This window comes from Heterocephalus glaber, unplaced genomic scaffold (assembly GCF_053883595.1).
Source record: "Heterocephalus glaber isolate CG9 unplaced genomic scaffold, H.glaber_assembly_v1.0 deba00001509, whole genome shotgun sequence".
NCBI classification, from domain to species: Eukaryota; Metazoa; Chordata; class Mammalia; order Rodentia; family Bathyergidae; genus Heterocephalus; species Heterocephalus glaber.
The window spans coordinates 31,650,867-31,673,542 of NW_028258325.1; the positions used below are offsets into that span (position 1 = coordinate 31,650,867).

General features: G+C 42.6%; 1 protein-coding gene across 6 annotated transcripts in view; it reads left to right on the plus strand.

The window, feature by feature from the left end:
* Positions 1-22,676, plus strand: part of Klf3 (KLF transcription factor 3) — a 31,975-nt gene that overhangs the window by 4,842 nt on the left and 4,457 nt on the right. For 2 of the 6 annotated variants that reach the window (XM_004867691.4, XM_021246697.2), the window contains exons 2-5: positions 9,474-9,569; positions 15,814-16,300; positions 16,926-17,076; positions 21,358-21,518. In XM_004867691.4, coding sequence (XP_004867748.1) covers positions 9,513-9,569; positions 15,814-16,300; positions 16,926-17,076; positions 21,358-21,518 — 856 coding nt within the window. In that variant the 5' untranslated portion in view covers positions 9,474-9,512. Of the gene's footprint in view, positions 1-3,695; positions 3,798-4,243; positions 5,049-9,473; positions 9,570-9,646; positions 9,712-15,813; positions 16,301-16,925; positions 17,077-21,357; positions 21,519-22,676 lie in introns of those variants that run through there. The other 4 variants (XM_087187456.1, XM_004867693.4, XM_087187455.1 and 1 more) reach the window with 4 other exon arrangements.

A 22,676-nucleotide genomic window follows, 5' to 3' on the forward strand; every position in this document is an offset into this window, starting at 1 on the left:
TAATTACCATTCAACTTCATCAAGTTTCTATCATCCTTTAGATACTTTCTTAATATTTCCAAATCCATATTTTTGCTATAAAATGGTAACTTTCATAGACAGTATTTCTTTCTCTTTTTTTTGGTACTGCGTATCAAACTCGGGTCCTTCTGCTTGCAAGGCAGGAGTAGACAGTATTTCTTGCTGGCTGTTTTCACACCCAGTTTATTTAAGAAAAATGTATGCAACCTCATCATCCTTTGAAAAGTAGGAATTAACATTATTCTGAACATTGACTTTCTTCCTGAAGTATTTCGTGGATCATTGGTTCTGATTTTATTTTTGTTTCTTAAAAAATCACTAGGGTCTTAAAACATGCTCCATAGTTTGCTAATAGGTGATACCCTAGTTGGGATGCCTCTGGGAGTGTGTTGGAGAGGCTCATGATGGTCTTCAGCATTCTCATTTTCAAGGCTGGTCTGTCCCTCTCTGAAACCCAGGCCCTGCTTCTCGGACCTCCAGACGGGAAACCAGACAGCGGTCAGCCTTGATAAGAGAGGGCATTGTCCAAAGCAGGCTGCCCTGCTTCCCCACCCCACACTCTCCTTCCTTGAAATTTGGTAGTAGTAATAGAGACACAGTGCTGTAGGCCCCATTTCTAAACCAGAACTGGAAGTGTCTTCTCTCAAAAAAAAAAAAAAAGTATGTCTATGTGTCTTTTAACTGGCCCTGCCTTCTGGAATGTAACCATCTTCACTGGAACATAAAAGAAATTATCTGTAGGTTTTGTGTTCCTTGGTCAGTGTTTGTAGGAAACTTCTTTAGCTGAACAGGTTCTCTGGAGGTTTCTGAAACTCACTGCATTGTGTTAGCAGGCTGAAAACATTCTCATCTCCCTGGCTAATTGTTAAGGGGGGCTGGAGACACCAGCAAGTTCCATCACTCATGTGGATTCTGGAACTCCTCAGCTAGCTCTTGCCCTGATTTCTAGGAAGGGGGTGTCTGTCCCCTGAGGCAGTGCCCTTCCCTGAGCTTCCTGAAGAGCCCAGCTTTGTCTGGGACATGCTCAGGGTGGTCACCAGTCTCTGGAAGGTTTGGGGATCTTGCCAGAGATGGTCCAGAGCTGGTATCAGCCCAGATCAATGGGGCTGGGCCGGGCAAGATGGGAGATGGATGGAGGTGTCAAGTCCAGGTCTGTGATTCTACCCCGCAGTGACTGACCTGGGAACCCAGTCGTGGCCTTACTCTTTTGGCCTCTGTGCCATTCTTTCTACTACTGCTGTTCTCTGAGTCTAATCACTGCAATCCACTCCTTCATCTGTTCTTTCACTTTACAACCTGGTACCTTGCAAAGCTTCGCACAGAAAACTGCTTTCATTAGTAAGATCAAGTTCCTGTTCTGCTTAGTTCTGCAAAGAAGGGACCCGTTCTGGCCCAAGCCTTTCTTAAGTTTTCACATTTACTTTGCACTCAGAAGACAATTTTTTAGGCTGGTTTCACCAGCCCCTGGACAGATTTTCCACGGGGCATACCTGATACTCAGTGGTTACAGGTCCTTTGCCCTTCATTTTATTCTTGCCTCACATGTGAGAAGTGTAGTTTGACATCCATCCATTTATTCATCTCAAAAGTATTTATTGAGCACCTACTCATTAAAGCTAATCTCAAATTACATGTGATCATTATTTTGTGTTATGCCACAGGATGGAGTAGGTCTGCAGTGATCTAACCTGAAAAGGCACTTTGCAATCTTAATTGCCCATTGGCACCACCTCCCCATGGCACTACTTAACTTAGACCAGCGTGCACACCCACACCCTCGTGCTGGGCAGTGACCCTGGATGAGATGGTTTCCCCCAAAAGTGAGCCCCACCACAGTGGCTCCGAAGCAGAACAGAAAGAGCCCTGGTCTGTAAGCAGGCACGCTTCTGTTCCTCGCTGCAGCGCCAGCCAGCTCTGTGAATTTGGGCGAGTCATTTCACCTCTGTTCTTCCATTTCCTCATTTCTAAAATGGGGATGAGGACCTGACCCTTCCACCTTTGTACAGTTATTATGAGGATTTCCGTATTTACTTGACTAAAGCTGCCAATTTTTCTCTGCACTTTTATGGACCAGTTGCAGGTGCATTGGCAAGGAAGAATAATAGCCTAATTTGGGACCTTCCGAACCTGTCCTTTGATCTTGCATCCAGCCTTGCTTACTCACAGGGAGAGGGTAGGCAGAGGGGGCCAGTTGGGAGGAGTTGAAGTCACTGCTGTTGTCCACTGTAAGACTGTCCCCAAGTTCCATATTCCCTAGGGACCAGTTTGTTAGCAGAAGTCATATCCCACTGTTTGTAATGTTGTCCTCTGCCCAGGGAGGTGGAGTGCGAAGGTCGCCAGCCTTGAAGTTGGATGATGACCTTGATTTCAAATCCTGACTCCAGCTCAGCGGCTGTGTGATCTTGGCAGGTTACTTCACCCCTCTGTTTCAGTGTTCTCATCAGTCCGATGGGAAGGCAGTGCCATCTCTGAGGCGCTAAATAGCACGATCTGTGTGAGAAACAGCACCTGGGCTTACGGGTCCTGAAGGTGGTGGGTGATCAGCCAGGGAAGTGTGATGTCTCTTAGCCCTTGCTTTCTGTGGTCAACAGGAGGATCCTTTTGTGAAAGCCTTGTGTCCACTCTCTATACATACCCTTCCCCTACAGTTGCTGCCTCCTCCTCTTCCTCTTTTTCCCTTTTTTTTTCTATTTTAGAGTGTAAAACAAAGTCTAGAGACTGATACTAGTCTTGCTAGGTGGATAATAAAATGGTTTTTGAGGATGACACTGATAAGGACATTGGAGAACTGTGGCAAGGGTAAGGTTAGGGGCAGTAATGGGTTTTGGTAGTGGTGGGCTTGGGGGGGGGCTTGTTTTGGGGCTTTTTTGTTTCTGGTACTGGGGATTGAACCCAGGGCCTTTGCACTTTTTACAATTTTCTGAGACAGGGTCTAAGCTGTGATTCTCCTGCCTCAGCCTCCCAGAGCTTTGGGAGTACAGGTATGGACCACCACACCTCTAGTAATTTGTTTGAGGAAGTTTGGGTCACTAAGTTTGTACAGGGCTAGGCCCTTCCTCACCCCCGTTACTCGAGGCGGCCTTGAGGTGCATCCAGAGGGAGACGACAGGCACTAGTACTTAGGGCCCAGTCTGTGGTGTCAGCTCCTAGGCCTGTCAGCTCCAACCAGCCCATCTCCTTTGGGAGCAGGGAGGGAATCCTGTAAGAGATGGGGCACCTGCCGGGCATCCAAGCACTCCTGGTCCTGGTGGGGGTCATGGGTGTGTCCTTGGGGAAATGAGGCCAACGTATCCAGGGAGTGGTTAGCTGGCCACATGGGTGGGGCGGGCCTTGAGCTGGGCTTTGAAGAATTAGGAGGATTGAGATAAGCCGGAAGGGGAGGGGGGCATTCCACCCTGGTTGCCCAGCATCAGGGCCAGAAATGAACAAAGGGGCGGGGTGCGGTGGGGAGAGAGAAGGCGGGACAGCCCAGCCGGCACTGAGGGACACTTGGAGCCCGGAGGCTGCTTAGAAAGGGGGTACAGATGTGGGCCATGACCCTCCTGTATGCCCTGGGGCCCTCCTGCAGGAGGGTGTGTGAGCTCCAGAGTTGAGAAAAGGGCTGAAAACTGTAGGTGGTGAAGGGGTGGAGCCGCGGTGTGAGGCCAAAGGACAGGGGTGGGGGAGACCAATGCAGAGAAACTCGAGGAGGAGGACACAGTGGCGAGGCCCCTAGGGCCCGGCCCCGAGGGTACAGGGGCACTGGAAGAGGGGAGAGAAAGCTTTAGGTTTCCATGGTGAGTGGCCAGAAAATGAGGCACCAGGAGGTGGGAAGAGGGCAGCCTCCAGAGGCGGAGGGCTTGGGGTTCCAAGTATTGAAGAGCCCTGGTTCCAAATGCTTTTCTTTTTCTGTTCTGTTTACTTTTTGAAGGGAGAGGACAGTATTCGCTCTTGCTTTTATACCCAAAGGATCAGTTCGTGGCTCACTGGTCTAAACTTTAATAGAGGATCCTCAGGAGCAGAGGGAATTACTACCACTCTGACGATTCTTTCTGGTTATTTTTGAGGTTCCTGCTATCCTTGTTCAGGCCGGAATTTCCAGGAACTGGCTGCTGCCCCAGAGCCAGCCTCTTCCAGACTCCCACTCCCTGCAGGGTGGAGCCTGTGGGTGGAGGCCCTGCAGGGTGGAGTGGGGTGGGTCTGCAGAGATAGGGAGGGATAGGGAGGGCACGGCCAGCGGGGCAGATGAGAGGCCCTGTGGCCTCACGCAGCCCTTCTGGATTTGATTATATAACGCGATGCCCGCCCCGCCTCCGAAGAGCGCTGTGAGGGCTTAGGCGAGGCCTTGTGAGCTGGGTACACAGCAAGGATTAGACCTTGTGGGTATTTTTCAATTTGTCTTAGGTTGCTTGCCCTTAAAATGAAAACAGAAAATTGTCAGAGCATAAAGGAAGAAAACGAGCGTGTAACTCTAGTAGGGAATAATTCGAGTTTGCTGAAATTTCTTTAAGAAGGTTGTGGAAGGCTACCAACCAGGTGCCTTTGAACTTGAGAACTGACCTAAAGGGTAGTAAACCTACAGGTCTGCTCTGCTGGGCCCCAGTCTGGAAATGTGTAGGATTTTGCTAGCTTGTTACCTTTGCACCTGTCCTTATTTATGTACAAAATCAATTGCTTCACTGGGTCTTTTCGAAGTGCAGGGTGTGGGCAGAGTCTTATCTGAAGCCATGTCCTGTTTGGACAAGTTGGACTCCCTTGGCAACTCTCCATGGGGTGGAGCAGATGGGTGGAGGCAGGAAAGTAAAATTGGGTGGCTTGTTCACAGAGAGAGGAGAGAGGGCGGATTGTTTGCTCACTGGATCATTATATTTCATCTGAAAATAAATTAACTTCTCCCATTTGCAAAACTCATTTAATGCAAAATAACTAATTTATGAAGGCCAAAGATTTGGAAATACCTTGTGGAGTCTTATTTCCTTTCAAACCAACCATAGAAGACCGAGGCAGGTGAAGCCCTTGGGTGGTATGAAAACAGGACCCATTTCCAGGTAGGTACTGGCATTTAGCTTTTCTTAAGTCTCCAGATACTCTCAAATGTTGCCTTTGTCTGTGTTTTGGGGCAGGGCAACTGCCATTACATATGACTCGACCCATCTGGAGCTTTTGAAGAGTTTGGGTAAAGAAGAGAGAAAAGTTTCTCCAGAAGGGAAGTTTAGCTACAGGGACTTTGTTTGCCTGCCTGGCCCTCCAGGCCAAGAAACACAAGCACGCACGCACTTGCACACACACCCAGGTCTCGCCCTGAAGTTCTGGGGGAGTGGAGAATGGGGGAGCCAGCACCCTTGCTTTAAAAATGCAAAGACTTGGGAGAGAGAGTGCATGAGCACTCACAGATGATGTTGGTTTAAAGGAAGTGTTCTGTGTATACCTGGCTAGGAAACAAAGGTTTTCTTTGAGGGAAGCAGGTAATTGGGAGCCTTAGGGTCAGGTTGGGTTGGGGAGGATAAAGCAGGAACCCTGTGAGGAGGTGAGGAAAGAAAAGGAAATAAAAAGGGAGAATGTCAGGCAAGCCTTGCTTTGTTCCCCAAGAAGCAGGGAAAGCTGCTTCCTTCACAGGCCCCTTCTGCGCCCTCTCCCCGCTTCTGAGGAAGGGGCAGTCCTCTGTGAGAGTGTTTCTATAGTGAACGGCTTTCTAGACAAGCTGCTTTCCAAGGAGGCTTGGTGACATCAGAACCCCTCTTATATTAGGCACTGCGTATTTCTCATGGAGCATTTGTCCAGTAGGCCTCACAGACAACTGGGTGTAGGACTTTGAAGCAAAGCTGTATTGCCTATGAGTGTCATGTAAATGATTCACTAAGCTTTTAATACTTAATCATGCAGTTTTGCATTTGCACGGAAATCTAACCCTTATTTTCGATATCTGAAGAGTATAAGTGAAGAGAACATGGAGAGAAATCCATTTCTTGGTTTTTGTAGTGCTGGGGACTGAACACAGGATCTTCTCACTGGGTTTGCCATCCTTCTGCCTCAGCGTGGTGGGATTACAAGCTTACACCACTGCACTCAGCCATTTTTTTCTTCCTCCTTTTTTTATTTTTTGAAAATTCAATTTATGGGTCCTTCCCAGCAAAATAACATAGTTGCTCCAATTATGGAAAATTGTTTTGGAATGGTAATATTCCTGTATTTTTGTTTTTAAACACCTCAGTAACTTAGAAGTTGTTTTTTGTTAAGGTTTGGCTTTTTCTTTTTAAATGCAGTGCAGTTATCCTAGGATTGCGTAGTTTAGTAGTTTCTACTAAGCTGGTTAAATATAAAATGTAAATGTGTTTATGTTTAGAAAATAGTAAGGAAAAGCAGAACCACATTTGACGCTTCCTCATTTCTGATATCCACATAAAGTGATTACCAGAATTCGTCAGTCTGGTTAAAAGGCAGAGGTTTAAAGACCCTGAAGTTGACAAATTCCATTGCCCGCGTCCTGGGCGCTAAGACTTATTCCAGTGCGCCACCTACTGCCTATATTTAAGATTGCTGCCAGTGTAGTTTTAATTAAAAATAATATCCCAGAGCACTAAGCTGCCCGGGGTAACAAAGGCTACCAAGTTTAGAAACCCTAATTCTTCTAGTACTTGTTACTTCTCAGTTGTATGGAAAGCACTCTGAAGGCATTGCAGTCCCTTCTGATTCTAGACCAGAACCCAGTCTAAACCAATGCCAGAAGTGGTTGATACAGAGTATAGAAATTTTTTGCAAATAAACAAAAGCCTGTTATGTGATAATGTGTTTCATTCTCTTCTTTGGTTTCTTCCTTAGTTTCCCTCTCTTGCTTTTAAAAGTTTTAATTATAGAATTAAAATTACCACATAGGTATATAGAGCCTGTCTCCTTCCCACTCCCAAGTTTTTGCTAAACAGTTTAAGGTGTATCATTTCAGACATTCGTCTTGTCCTGTGACTGTCCCCAGAAGTATGGTCATTTAAGCTATTAAAGCTACTAGATTAACAAAGTACTGTTAGACGTGTAGATGGCCAGAGAATTTGGTTCTGTTCCTTGTGATACTTGAATTTTGCACAGATTTTTTTATTCAGTGTTGCATTATTTAGCTATGAGGTTCAAAAAAAGGTGTTCTAATTGCATCATTCCTCCTTCATTTATTAGCTAAAATAGTTCTATCATGAGAAATATTCCTTCATCAGTATTTGAATTTGAAGTAGAGTTCTGAATGAACAAACATGCCTTTGTATTTCATAATAAAAACAAACTAGGTTTTGTTATGAACAGTGGTTTACATTAGACTTTATATTTGTCTTAGTCTTACAAGTCTTGCAAAGCACTGGTTTTCTTAAATTTAGAGAAAACAGAAAAATTAAAGGACAATAGTGATTTAAATAATGGCTTAAAATGATAAAAGATACAGCAGGTTAATGTGTAATTCATTTCTAAATGGATTCAGTAATCATTGCCATAGACAATAATAATCGTTGCCATTAGACAAAGTCATTAAGGCCTATTTGAGCTGAAAGGTAGTGTTAGAATTTGAACCCAAAGAACTCCGGCATCCATCATTTTAATTTATTCTATGCTGCAATTGCTGGTGGCCAGGAGTCCAAGGTAACCCTGTATGGAGATGCTAGTGCAGCTCAGAAGGTCTTCTAATACAGCTGTGAGGCGACAAGTCCCTCCGAGAGAGCTTCATGCAGGATGTGGGCCACTGTTAACTTTTAAACTGAATTTAATCCGGGTTTTATTTAAGGGTGAAGGGATTGATTTTTAAAGCTAGGTGTGTTAGCAAAGGGCTCTTTCACATCTGAGAAGAATATGAATGCTCTTATTTGGAAGGATTTGCATCCAGATACCACCTAATGGAATAGATGCATCTGTAGGACCTAATTCAATTTATGGGAGATGTTGGTGGGAGGCTGCAGCCTAGCCATCCGAGGGTGGGACTGCTGCATATCTGATCTTAGTGATGTAAGCAGGAGATCCCACCTCTCTTGTTTATGGGCCAGTGTGGGGCAGGGACAACAGTTCTTGGAATCGTGACCATCTGTACAGCTGCTAGGCTGGGTCTGGTTAATAATAGATCCCAAGACACAAAAGGGTTTTCATCCTTCATTGTGAAATCATCCGTTTTTCACTGGCTGTTGGTTTGTTATATGAGAAGGTAGTAGCACCATAGATTTGAGCAGCCTGGTATCACATTGTATTTGCAGATTATAATGCATTCTGTGATGTAGGAAAATGTAATTTTGAAGTCAGGGCCTTATGTTTCGATACGGATAAAATTCACATGTTGTCATGAGACTCAGTGGAGCAGTGAGGCACAAGAGCCATGCAGTATTGCTTCCGTAATTGTATGGGAAGATGCCTTAGTGTCACCATCCATAGAGCACAGACAAAACCAGCTACATACAGGATTGCTATTGTGGAGATGGGAGGAGTTTTAATACTGAAATACAAGAAGTAACCCAAAATCTGGCACTTTTGCAGCTTTTTCAAGTAGAGGTCAATCTAGAAATTCTTTGTATGTCAAAAGTGTTTAGAAAACAGAAAAAGGTCATGGGGGGGGTAAGACCTAAATTGGCATTTTTCCAAAGAAATTAAATGGGGGGGTGAGGAAAAATTCAACTTCAATAATTAAATCAACTTAGAATAAAAAATAATCTGTCATTTTGCAACCAGTAAAATGTTTTAGAAAATAAACATGCTTCTCACACTAGAGTTTTCCTTCTGAAAATTTATCTTTGAGATGAATGAAGGATGGGCAGGTGGATGCAAAGGTAAAGAGGCTCATTGCTCATTGTGATGGTCAGAATTTAGAAGCAACCCAAATGTTCATTAAAAAAGGATAAGTTAAACTGATCTGTTCACACAGCAATACGCTGATTTTGATGGTATGCTCCCACTTAGAAGGTTTTGGTAGGATGAAAAGAAAGGTATAATGACGGTTGGCTCTTAAGTTCTCTTTTTGCTTGTCTTTTTTCCCCCTTGATTTTTCTGTGATGAACATAAAGAGAAAGGGGAAGGTGTTTAACAATCATGTATAATGTAAACTATTGAATTGCACGGCAAGCCTGCTGCTCAGAGGGGCTGTATATATTGTCCCCCACACACACAAAAAAAGGTCGGGGTTTATGCATTTGAGTTAGAAACACCAGTTGACTCTCGTCTGATTATGACCATCAAGTCTGGTTTCAATTATATAAAATGTCATCTTTCATAGGTAAGAGAAACAGTTCCAGCTATTCTGAGGGTGGGAAGGAATATATTTTATTTTTACTAGTTTGAAGCCAAGGATTTGTAATCTCAGCACTGGGAGGCTGAAGCAGGAGGATCACGAGTTCAAGACCAACCTGGAATACTTAGTGAGACCCTGTCTCAGAAAACCAAAAATAGACAAGTATTTTTACTGCCTCATATCCAAAGTGACCTCAGGATTTAGATGGACACCTTGTTTTGTTTTCTAGGCCGAACACCAGAACACCCTAGAAAGTTGAACTAAAAGAATGCTCATGTTTGACCCAGTCCCTGTCAAGCAGGAGGCCATGGACCCTGTCTCAGTGGTAAGTTTTCCACAACTGAACCCTTCTCCTTATTTATTCCAAGTAATGACAGCGTTGTGTTTTGTGTTATCCCCTAGAGTTGCTCATGACTTGACAGGCATTCGGCATGCAGTTTCCCAGCGAGGCCCCAGTAATCAGTAAGGTGTGTTTCCTCCTAGCAGCTGTTCGTCCTTTAATAACTGGAATCTATGCTTTCTTAGACTTGTACCCTACCCCCCTCCAGATATGAAGTCCCTCAGCATGGAACTTAGGCCCGGGTGAACCTGGTCCTAACAGAGTAGGTTTACAAAAACTGAACTTTGGTGTGTAAAAATATTTAAGAATAAAGTGACTTGCTTAACAACCGTGGACAACAGCTATGGTGCTGAGGCTATGAAAGGTGATTGAGGAGAAAGCTGCAAGAGAAAGAACTTGGCTGTGCGAAAGTTTCTCTGGGAGAGTGTGTCTGGGAGGGAACTGATGTGCGTCGCCCTTCAACACTCAGTGCCCAGCCAGCCCCTCTGTGAGCTGGCACCTAGGTATTGTCAGGCTACCAGGGGACAAGTAATGAGTCCGGGTGTTTATACACCCGGTACAAGGCTTGTGTCGTGGAGACGATGGATGGGTGACAGAGAGGTGCCTGACTTCAGAGTAGGGGTGGTTTAGATAGAGGGGCTCAGGCGTGGTGAATACCGAACAAGGCAAGGCTCCCACTCTGCCTTGCTCTTTTCTTCCGCGGGCTTGGAAAATATTCACAAGGGGAAAAACTTGGCCTAAGTTCCGCATCTGAACGTTGGTAATGAAACACTTGCAAAATTAGATCATCCTTATGCATTGGCTGTGAGATTCCTGCCAAAAATGTTTATACAAGACATGGAGGTCATTCTGAGGCTCTTGGAAGTGCGTTGCCATGGTTATTAGGAAGCCAGCAAAGTATTTTCCAGTGTCTGGAATAAAAAGTTAAGTCAGAGTGTCTTTAAGGAAATAACATTTTGCAGCATGATAACCAGATAACCAAACGTCTGAATATAACAACTGAGCAATAAGAATTTTATTAATCAAAAAACTAAATTTATTTTTAATAGCATTCATGCCTGTCATTTTATCGACCCCTTTCCCCCCAACTATTGCATGATCATCTTAGAGGGAAATTAAAGTAAAAAACTTCCCCATTAATTATATCCTTGAAATGTGAATAGGTTTTTACTACTGGGGAATATGAATAATTTTATAAATGATGCAGAACCCTCAGTGATGCATTTTACTCTTCGGAGTACTTCCAGTGCTTTTAATCAAGCATGAAAATATGGCTCAAGAGCCTAATTTCAAGCTAAAATGAAGATCCACATTGCTAAATTGGTATAAAATAATTAAGAGCAAGGAAATGCACTTAACTGAAAAAAATAGGAGCTAAAATGAATTGCAAGTAACTTAAACTTGTAATGTTTTAACTTGTATTAATACATGAAGTTAAAATATGTATAGGTGTATTTTTGCAATTAATGATCTTTTTCTCCTTCATGTACCAGTTTTCAGCTTCATCTGGCACTTAAAGAATTTAATTAGAGAGTTTCACCAAAAGTTAATCTCAGTCCTTACAATGAAGGGGTTTATGCTTAATTCAGCAAAACCCCCATTAATTGAAACATTTGAGAAATACAGAATTATAATTACTTTAAAAAATTAAATAAGAAAAAATAAAAAGAAAATTGAATAGCTTTGGTTTCTACTCTTAAATCCTCAAATTTTGTCTTCCCTGCTTTCTTAAGTATGAAGTGTATTAAATCTAATTTATTGCTCTTCTTTTTCAACTCAGCCTGACCTAAAGGTCAAAGTCTTTGTTTAAGTATACCTTGTAAACATTAAGGTAGCATAGGACATTTGTAAGATTTTTTTTAATCTCACATGAATAAAAATAGTATATAGTACCACCACCCCATTAAAAGGAGAACCCAGCAAAAGCAGTCTGCTTATTTGGTATTTTACCGTGGCTTAGAGAAAGTGTCACTTCGCTCTTACCAGAACAGAAGCTCTCGGAGCGTCCTCTGCTCAGCCTCGTGCTTTTTCACATTGAGGCCCAGAGTAGGCCCTGGCTCTGTGCCCTACGCCTCTGCTGCTTATGCTCTGCCCGGTATTGGCAGAATCACCAGTAGTTCCTTGAGTCTTATTTTTTTTAATTTGTAAAATATGAAATAGCATATATACAAAATGCACATGTAAAGAAATTGTTTTTACCACTTCTCAAAAGGTTAAAATTTTGATTTGGGAATTCAGAAAGAAAACAATTTGTAAACAAAAAATAAATAAATAAATAAAAACTACCCAGATTTCTAAAAATAACCTTTCTTCCTCTATTCCTGTGGGAAGGTTACTTCTGAAGAAAGCACATTCTTCTCTTTATTTTTTCTTTTATTTTTTAGTGAATATTCTCATCTAGTGGATTCCTTATGCATGCAGAAGTCCTGAATGGTTTGGTTAGCCCTGTTCTGTCCTAATAGAAATGACTGTCAGTTTTTGAAAGGAGACTTCTACTTTTGGTTACCCAGAGCTGCAGGACATTGCTCTCCAGAGTGTGTGCCACCCCTTCCTGTGCTCCTGCCCCACCCTTGGCCTGAAGATTCCTCTGTGTCGCTGTCATGCCTGTCACGATGCTCCCTGTTGTCATACTAACCAGTAATGAAATGGAGACATCCCTGTCTCCTTGGATTGCCCAGCCCTCTTAAGTTATCCTGTAATGGAAAACTCACCAGAACCCTTCCCAGTGAAATAAACTACAGAAATCCTCACTTTAGTTTAAGTGATAGCCGCACACTTAAGAAATTACCCAAACTTGTGCCCTTTTCCCCATCATTTTTTCAAGATTCAGAAGAGTTGGTGTATTGGTACTGTCCTTAGTTTTGTGAGGAGCTAAGACCTGTAAGTCAACAAGTTACTATCTGCCAGCTTCAGCAACAGAGCCTTCTCCACAGGCCAGTGAGAAACAGCTCTCAGCGAATAAATCCCCACCACCGGAGGTGTGCACATCCAAATACACATTACCATTGGAGGAAGGCACTTGCCCTAGGAACAGACAGTTTGGGGATGTAGACTCATCTCCTCACCTGGTGGGCCTGGTGTCAGGGAGGGCGTGGCCGCTTGCTTGTCTTGGGGCTGTTCTGCTCGGGAATATGGGGGCACTGGGTGTTCGTCCACCGCCACAGACAATTGTATTGCTTCACCAACACTTGCTTGGGATTTGGATTTGCGTCCATTGCAGCCACGCCTGTTTGCATTGCTTAGCTAGAAGATAGGAATGGACTGGAACAGAGGGGAAGCGACTGTTACCAGGGCGTGTCCGCCCAGGCACACCCAGATGCAGCGCAGTATCAGCCCTTACACTGGGGCAAACCAGATTGTCACCAGCTGATTGAGTAGTTTAAGTGCTCCACCCAAATAATTAAAATAACCCAGCAATAGAGAAGGTTCTGGTAAACACTGCAGGGAAATTTGCCACTGAGCCAGTTTGGAGGACCTTATTTCTTCACCTTTTGGTGAGAGAGTTGGACTGGAAATAGTTAATTACCTACTCAGGGTTGGGTGTCTGTCCAAATGTGTCTCCCTGTGCTTAGCCTGGTACTTCAGAATAAACACATAGGGGTGGGGCTGTTCCATTGAGAGCAAACTCAAAAAGAAACTGTGTATACTGCTGGTAAAATGTACTTTGATGTGTGGCTTCTTTTTTCTTGATGGCTTGAGAAGCCTGAAAATACAAAATTTACAAGTTACCCAGGTTCTAAATTCCTACTTGCCTTAAACTCATAACATGAGTAGAAAAAATCCAACAATGACAGCAATAAAAGTATGTCCTCGTTTTGCTTCCTATTTAGCTCCCAATAACTACTGGCCTTAAAATCTAGGTCATAAGGAGGTCTTGGAAGAATAGGGCTGAAAATAAAGAGAAAAGCCCCATTTTGGTGAATAGAAACAATGCTGTCTCCAATTTCCTGAAGTTATTTGCTAGTACCAGAACTTTTGCCCTTTGGAGAATTATATGAAGCACGTTAAATTTTATAACTAGGACAAATCTTTCTCTTTCCTATATTTAATTACTTCCTGAAACCTTCATGGTTCATAATTTATAATATTTTTAATGAGCCTTGTACTTCTTTTAATAATGCCTATTTTAATATTTAAATTTAAATATATTTAATATTTAATGTTAATGTTTCCATATTTTTTGGACCTCTCGCTTTGTGTTGCATTTCTGTGTCCCTGGATCTAAGTAAGGTAGAAGAAATCGTCTGTTTTCCCTTTAATCTTCAATATAGAGCCCAAAGCTGGTACTAAAAATTTATATATATTTTATTTCCTTCTGGCCCTTGTTTCTAAGTTGTATTCATGGTTAGAATTTTTTTCTCTTCTTTCGATTGACCTTTATTACTTTTATTCTACGTCTCTGTCATTTAGAGCCTTGATATTCAAATGGTGGTCCATGGTACACTGGGCTACTCCCTAGTGGTTCAAAATGTACATTTTCACAAGATGCCCAGGTGAAATTGAATGCGCATTAAAGTTTGAGAAGCCTTATTTAGAGCCTGACAGCCTGTTATAACATGTAGCTTTTGTATAAGGGGACGGGAAGGGACCTCTTCAACAACCTGATGTGCTGCTCCTTATGTTAAACTCATTATAGACGTTATCTCATCAGATCCAATTTTAACTTTAACCTCACAACCTCCCAGGAGGTGGGTATTCGGTACCACCTTGGGGAGGGGATTTAGCTCAGCTCCCTGCACCTGCCTGGCAAGCACAAGGTCCTGAGTTTGATTCCTGGTACTGGAAAAAAAAAAGTCTTGTCAGTACCACCTTGACAAGTTGTAGTCTTGGAGCACATGCACTTACTGAGCCATTTTTCATGCCTTCTTTTATAGTTTTTCAACATAATAAATTTATTTTAAAAGGGAACTGTATGTCATGACTGTGAAAGTATAACTTTTCTTGCATGCACATTGAAGTAAACACATAACCATTTTAAAGCAATGCGTTTTCCTCCCTTGTGTCCCATCTGTCAGCATTGTAGGTGCCCCCAGTGAGGCGTGCACCTTACTATGGGCATCACTTACACTGGGCGGTTACACAGATTATTATGATCTGGATAAAGAAAGAAAGGGCAGAAGAAAACAAAACACATAAGGATGAGAAACTGACATCAAAACCAGGTAAAGACAGAGTTAGGTGATAACGATTTTACTTCCTAATCCTCTACTCCCAGGTGGCCTGATGCTCATTTGGCCCGAAGGAGGGACCAAAGTATGCATTTGATGACAGTGCACAGCCAGGAGGAGATTCATTCAGTCTAGGCTGGGGAAGAAAAAGGTGTGATCCAAGTAGTAATCCCAGGCAAAGTCACTGTTCTCTCATAATTATTATAGTGCACATAAGTGGCCATTGGAAGGGCTAGGGAAGCCAAGAGATTAATTAATAGTCCTTTTAGGCTGTTTAATTATAAGGTCCCAGTGGTGCATTTTCCTGATTGTGTTATGAGCTGGTATTGCCTCCAAATCATAAAAGTTGGGTTCAAGGACATAATTGCCCTAGGGAGGGTTGCCTTGAGTACATAGATAAGGAGGGTGAATGACCATCCTGGTTTGCCAAAGATGAGATTTCTGGGACTTCAAGAGCCAAAACCAGAGCAGCCCCAGGCAGACTAGGATTATGGGCCACCCTAGGCATGGATTGCTCACCAGTGGAAGCCCATCAGAAAGAACTATCACATAGCTCCATTTCTCATTATACAAAAGCCTGTCATGAGAAATGTGAAATGTTACATATCCTACACAGGTTAGAGACACTAAAGCTAGAGAGCTTTTCCTGCCATCAGAAAAGCAATGAAGTTAGTGTGGCTTGGCTAATTCTTGGTGATCTCTGAAGCCAGCTCCCAGCAATAAAGGTCCACAAGGCTTGTGATATTACCTGCGTTAGAACTTTGTCAGGTATCAACCTTCACATTGGATGTGGGAATCTTAGAATTAAATTTCAGATTTTCCACGTGCCCCAGTAACTGCACTGACCTTAGTTCTAATGCTTGCTAGACCATCTCTCTCATGGCCTTTTTTGAGGAGGATCAAGTATATATCTCAACAACTCTTTAAAGCCCATATGATCAAAAATACATTTATATATATATATATATATATATATATATTTGTCTTAATTCATATTTTAAGTACATATACTTCTCACTTCACTGTTCACACATTTCTCTTTTTTTTTTCCTTTCCAATAGTCCTACCCATCCAATTACATGGAGTCCATGAAGCCCAGCAAGTATGGGGTCATTTACTCCACACCGTTGCCTGATAAGTTCTTCCAGACCCCAGAAGGCCTATCGCACGGAATACAGATGGAGCCAGTGGACCTCACAGTGAACAAGCGTGGCTCACCACCTTCGGCTGGGAATTCTCCCCCCTCCCTGAAGTTCTCATCTTCTCACCGGAGATCATCACCGGGGCTGAGCATGCCTTCTTCTAGCCCGCCAATTAAAAAGTACTCCCCCTCCTCGCCAGGTGTCCAGCCCTTCAGCATGCCTCTGTCCATGCCCCCAGTGATGGCAGCTGCTCTCTCTCGGCACGGAATCCGGAGCCCGGGCATCCTGCCCGTCATCCAGCCAGTTGTGGTGCAACCCGTCCCCTTTATGTACACCAGCCACCTCCAGCAGCCGCTCATGGTCTCCTTGTCAGAGGAGATGGAAAATTCAAGCAGTAGCATGCAAGGTAAAAAACACCACGGCTCTGCTGTGGTACTTCCTTAACATGCCAGGCCTGCCCCAGTCTGGGTGGGGAAGCATAACTCAAAGCCCTTGAGCTCTCCAGAGAAAATCATCTAAGACATTGCCTTGTTTTTGTTTTGAAGTGTCAGTATTGGAAGAACCCCCACAAATCAGGTTGTCTTTTGAATACCCTGAGATGATTACCATACTATACAATTGTCAACTTAGGGATAGCAAGAAGCTGGATTTCAATTTTGCTTTATTGAATACAAAATGGTTCTGGGTACAGAGGACATTTAATAAATACTTTTGGATTGTGATGATAACTGCTAGTTCTTAAAAGCACCTTATTTTCCAACTGGTGTCTGAGGACTTGAAAAAGATAGCCAACATTTGTAAAGAAGGTTCATTAGGAGGCTTGTGTCTCAGAAGTCTAGGTCTTGTTTGCTGCCTGCTGGCGCAACACTAATTGGGAGAAAGGAGAATCTCTTAACAGTCATTCCTACAATAATCTTGCCATGAGCAAATATTCACACATCAGTGTTGTCAATAGGAGCTGTGCAGTGAGCTTTTAAAAGCTGAAATCGATAACTTGTACGTAGAGTGACTTTTCTATTTTTATTTTTTAGTTCCTGTAATTGAATCATATGAGAAGCCCATATTACAGAAAAAAATTAAAATAGAACCTGGAACCGAACCACAGAGGACAGATTATTATCCTGAAGAAATGACACCCCCATTAATGAACTCAGTGTCCCCCCCGCAAGCATTATTGCAAGAGTAAGTATATTTAGGCGTAACCAGCCTTTGTGTGATAGCCTGCATCTTGGGGCCTGGAATGGAAGCACAAGATTAAAACATGTGATGTGCTGTGGATGACCAGAAGTGTTCCGTGGTGTGTGGCAGCCACTGGCCATTGGGGCTCAGGACCTCTGGTCAAGATGGGAGAATCTCTCCAAAAACAATGTGCTCGCTGTTACATGAACAACGTGTGGCAACAGTTACGTCAACTTTCATTGGGATAATCACCCAAGATTTTGCATCTTACCTCATCAACTATTTTTGGTGTTTTTCATTCTTCAGACTTTACGTGGTTTTTCTCTGCATATATGCAAATCTTTGCATAGATGGAACTTAGTGTTCTAGATATTTCATGCAAGTTTAGATCATGAAAAGTTGTCATGTGGACACCCACAGTCCTCCAATTGTTACCTCTCACCAAGTATAGTGTATCAGTTATGGGAATGTCTTTAAACAAAATCTGTAGGGCAACCACAGACCCAAGAGACTCCAAAACAAGTCCTGAAAGCAGTGCTGGCAACAAAAGGTCACTTGCACAACCTAGAGATGATCAGCACTGAAAGATCTCTTTATTCTTGGTCTTTAACCCTATTGGGCTGTAGCACTGCCTTCCTACTAGGAAGGTTGCACTGTATCAGTTAGCATCTACACACTTGCTCTGACAGGATGGAGCCACACGAGGGTTAAAGAATATCCATCATAGGGCTGGTCACTGGGAAGGTCCTTTACTTCCCCAGTGCTTATGATGGAGGCTATTTGCAGTAGCTGAAAAGATGGCCTTTGGGTCCAGTTCTGCTCCACCAGATATATGACCTTGGGCTAGTCACTTCATCTTGCTGCCCATTTCCTCTGTTTCATTTTTTATGGTAATTGTTAGCATAATCATCTCATGTCGTAGTGCTTCAACACTGGGCTTAGCAACCAGCTTCCCAGTACCAAGGCAACAACTCCTCCTGTCGTCTTCGTTCCACATCACTTTTTCTCCAACTTGAGTAAATGTCTTGCCCACCTTTATCTTCTCTGCTCTCTCCCTCACACAACTTTGTCACAGAATGTGAAGTCCTAAAACAGCTATTTTTCTGATGATTTCAAGTATGCTGTGGATGTGTCCTTCATCCTAGCTCATATCGTAGCACCACCAAATTAGTCTTCTACTGGGGGGGGGGGGCACTGTCTTACACTCCCTGATAGATGAGACTGAGACTGAATCTCCTTACCCAGCTAGACCAAAGGAGTGTCTCAGAGTTGTACTGTATTGCTCTTACAGTTATACATCCACCCCACCCCACCTTGCCGCGCCAAAATACTTTCCAAGTATTTTTAAAGGAGCCATTGCATTTCCCTACAACAGGCATGGAGAAGGCAGACAAGTTAAGACGTTAGGTAATTCATCTGTGGTCACAGATTGACTTTGAGACCTGGACTCGGTCTCCTGCTTCAGAATGATTGCTCTCCCCGCCACCTTGTCCATAGCTGAGTGGTTGCACCCACACATGCACTCAGGTGAAAACAACCACAGAATAGACATATCTTGTAGGCTGAAGTGCCTCCTTCTGGGTGTGAGAGATCTCTCTGGCAGGGTAGCTAGCAACATGACATGCGCTTGGAATTGATCTGCCTGGGTGGTGAAAGAGGCTGTAAAACTCCATAAACCCAAGTGCCTGCATAGGGAGAGGTCCATTGACAGAGCAAGTGTTGGGCCGAGTCTAGGCTATTGTGAATTACAGAAGAATATTTAAAGGCAGCCTCCCATAATCTGAATACTTCTCAAAAGAAAACCCTTTTTTTTCTATTTTAAGTAATATTCTTTTGGTGATCTCATACTCAGTGGCTTTTAATGACTAGTGAGGAATACACTTTTTTGAATGTTGAACTAAAAATGTATTTTGCTTCTCAAAAAAATTGAGATTAGCCACAACTGGGACATAGACTCTTTAAGTAATTCTCTCACAGATGTGATTGAGTAATGTCTTGGCATGGGTCCAGTAGCAGCCCACATAGGAAACCAGCTAGCCAGGAAAAAATCACTTGAAACTAAGTACCCAGTCCCGCTGCCATGAGGCAGCCCCAGCAGTACTTGGCTCAGGAATTCCTTCCCTTTCAAAGGCAGACTCATAGCTTTGAAGTCCATTTGCTTCATCCTACAGGGAGAGCTTTGGGATAATTCTTAAGGGCTCTCAAAGGTATATCAAATGCCTTTCATTATTTTTGTTATTTATTTACATATATGAAGCTATTTTAGAACAAAAAGCCTAGGGATCAGATAGCCTTGTTTAGTTGTGTATGTGTATTGTAGGTGCTTCATGTACAGCTCTCACAACAACCTTCTGAGACGATATTGTCTCTCACAAGAAGCTTTAGGGGCGGAATTGTCATCATCTCTATTTTACAGTGGAAACTGCCGGGATAGATGCTGTCTAAGTTTCCCAGAGACTTATGAAATATAATTAATCATTACATTTTTTTCCTAGGTTTTTATTTTCTAAAGTTAAAAAATAAGCTTTTTTTTTTTTTGGAACCAGGGATCTAACTCGGGTCCTTGCCACTTGCACAGCAGGCAGTGAAACCACTGAGCTAAATCCCTGGCCCTAAACCTCATTTTAAAAACTATCAGTCTGTAAAACTCTGACTTCTCTATATTTGTAGAGATGTAACTGAAGTTCTTGTTCCTGTTTCCCCCATCCTCTTCATGTTTGCTTTTCTGTGTCTGAACTTGACTGGTTCATCGTTCTGTACTCCTCCTCCCTTTCAGGTACCAGGGCAGGAGGGTAAAGTGATACTCAGCTGACAGTTTTCTTTAGTAAAGTCAGTTAAAATAAGCACATCTTTTACGCTTTTCCTAGTTGCTTCTTATCATGCTTGAAAAAGTCATTGACAAAGGATGTGTGTTGAAATTTTTACTGAGATAAAAAACAAGTTTTATTTCAGGGTCCCTTTTGATTTTCATAGCTGAACTTCATTTATTTTGTTCTTATAAGTTTGACTGTCTACCTTATCAAATTATTTTTTTCCTTTACACCAATCTTCTCCCTCAACACACTCATTCACATATTTGGAACATTTTATGAGCTATAGTTTCAGATTTAAAAAACAAATTTTTTTTTTTTTTTTTTTTGAGACAAGGTCTTGCTCTGTAGTTCAGGCTATCCTTGAGCTCACTATGTAGCTCAGGCTGGCCTCAAACTCAGGGAAATCCTCCTGCTTCAGCCTCCCAACTGCTGAGATTACAAGCATGCACCAGCACACTGAGCCAAGAAAGAAGTCTTTATAAATGGAGGCCAGCTACAAATACTTATAATATAGTGAGTAATCAGTCATCCAGAAAGTGAATGCATTGATTAGAACTTCTTAATGATGTACATTAATCAGTAGGGAAGCCTGAAAATACTGCGTGGTTTTCCCAATCTGCCCTTTCTTTTTGAGAAAAAGATAATTTATAGTAATGATATCCAGTAGGGTTTTATGCAGATTCACCCTTAGAAGATTGCCCAAATTCAGAACTGTGAGGGAATTGGGAAGGTAAGGAAGATGTCAGGTACACAGGGAGCCGCTGTCATGGGTGACAGGCTTCCTGGCCTCCCTAAAACTGCACTGAGCTCTTCCTCAGACAGCGGTAAGAGTAAAGGTTCAAGTTGGTGAAGACAGCACTGCCAAAAGAGCCAGCATTTGAAAATTAAACATGAATCAGCAGTCTTTAAGAGATGCAAACTAAATGCCAGTTACTGTATATAAAGGATAAAAGATAGATACAACCTGTAATGTGGTTGTCTGCGATGTAGGATTTGAAAACATTTTTTTTTCAAGGAACCATTGTGAAAGTTAGTGCAGCCTGTTGAAATATATAGTCTAGTGTCCAACATTCCTTGTACTGTGAGGTTCTACACATAGGTTTTTATTGTGGCAGAGAGCCTGTCCCAGCACTCGGCACCTCCTTCTAGCATAGCACCTAACCTTTCTTGCTATCATTACTTATCTTCATGTCTGTCTCCCCCAGAGTGTGAGCTCCTCGAGGGCAGGAACCCTGTTTTTATTCATCTTTGTGTCCCGGTTGCCAAGCACAGTGCCTGGCTCATGGTAGGTGCTCGCTAAATGTTTGTTGAATGAATATAGCAGTGCTTCTCGGGTTGATCGGCTAACTTCTTTTTATTTTGTTGGGGTTTTTTGTTTGTTTGGTTTTGCCCAGTGTTGTTAATGCTCTTAGTAGACTGAAGAAAAGGCAACACTTCGCTTAACACCTTGAATTAACCTTGGCTTTCACAGGAATCACCCTTCAGTCATAGTGCAGCCTGGGAAGAGACCTTTACCTGTGGAATCCCCAGATACACAAAGGAAGCGGAGGATACACAGATGTGACTATGATGGATGCAACAAAGTGTACACTAAAAGCTCCCACTTGAAAGCACACAGAAGAACACATACAGGTATTAGAAACCCCAGGCTGACTTCATCTGTCTTCAGAAGTATTAGTATAGAATGTGTAAATGAGCAGTTTTGGCTTTTAAAGATTGATATGGGCTGAGCAGCCCTAATCTGAAATTCAAAATGCTTTGAAACTCAACTTTTCAAGAACCAACAGAACAGTTGGAAAATTTTAGATTTTTGGAGCACTTTGGATTTCTGGATTTAGGGATCTTTAACTGGAAAAGCCTACCATTATTCTAAAATCTGAAGAAATGAAATCTGAAACACATCTAGTTCCAAGCATTTTGGGTAAGGGATACTTGGTGTGAATAATGAAAGTTTTCTAGGCATCTCAGAAGTTGTCATTGTCATCTAAAGATGTCTCTGTTGGTCGTGAAGAATAGTTTTTGATAATGATTAACCTTTGTAGTAATAAGAATGGATTCAGTGTATCCCTACAAGCGGACCCCTCACGCTTACTTTTAGTTCCATCTTCTCTAGTTAGGAGGGAGAAAGGGATGGAGCCTCCACTGCCTGGGGGGGCTCTCGCTGTCAAGGACATAGTCTTGCTCTGGGCTGTCTTTTAACATATGTACACAATAAAATTTATGATAGCAAAGAACATTCTTCTGCAGATTAAATAAATGGAATAGTTTCATGGAAGTAGAATTGAAAATAGAAGTGTTCTTAAAGGAAATAAAAGTGAATATATTTAAAGTTGAAAGAGCTCCTATATCATTGCCTACCGTATTTGTTCTAGGAAATCTTCCATCTTGGTCAGTTTTGAACACAGAAAGTAAACAGCCAGAGCATAGGGACATGTTACATAGGTAGAGAAAATGTACAGTTGCTACCAGTGTTCCTGAATGTTTTAGTAGGAAAACATCTTGAGGAAATCATAGAAAAGTGTTTTGAAAGGTTGTTTATCTCACCTCAGGCTACAAAAGTGTTTTGAAAGGTGGTTTATCTCACCTCAGGCTCTGGTGTGAAATTCTAGTTTCACTGCAGTCAGCCTCTGCTTAGGTTCATGCTGACCCTCCCTACCATTTTCCCACAAGGGTCTTCAGCTGCAGTCCTATAAATTACATTGTCCTACCCAAGAGCGGTGTAGAAACCTGGCTTCTGAAAGGAGGGGAGGAATTACTGTGTTTTCGGTACTTACACATTTAAAACATGCT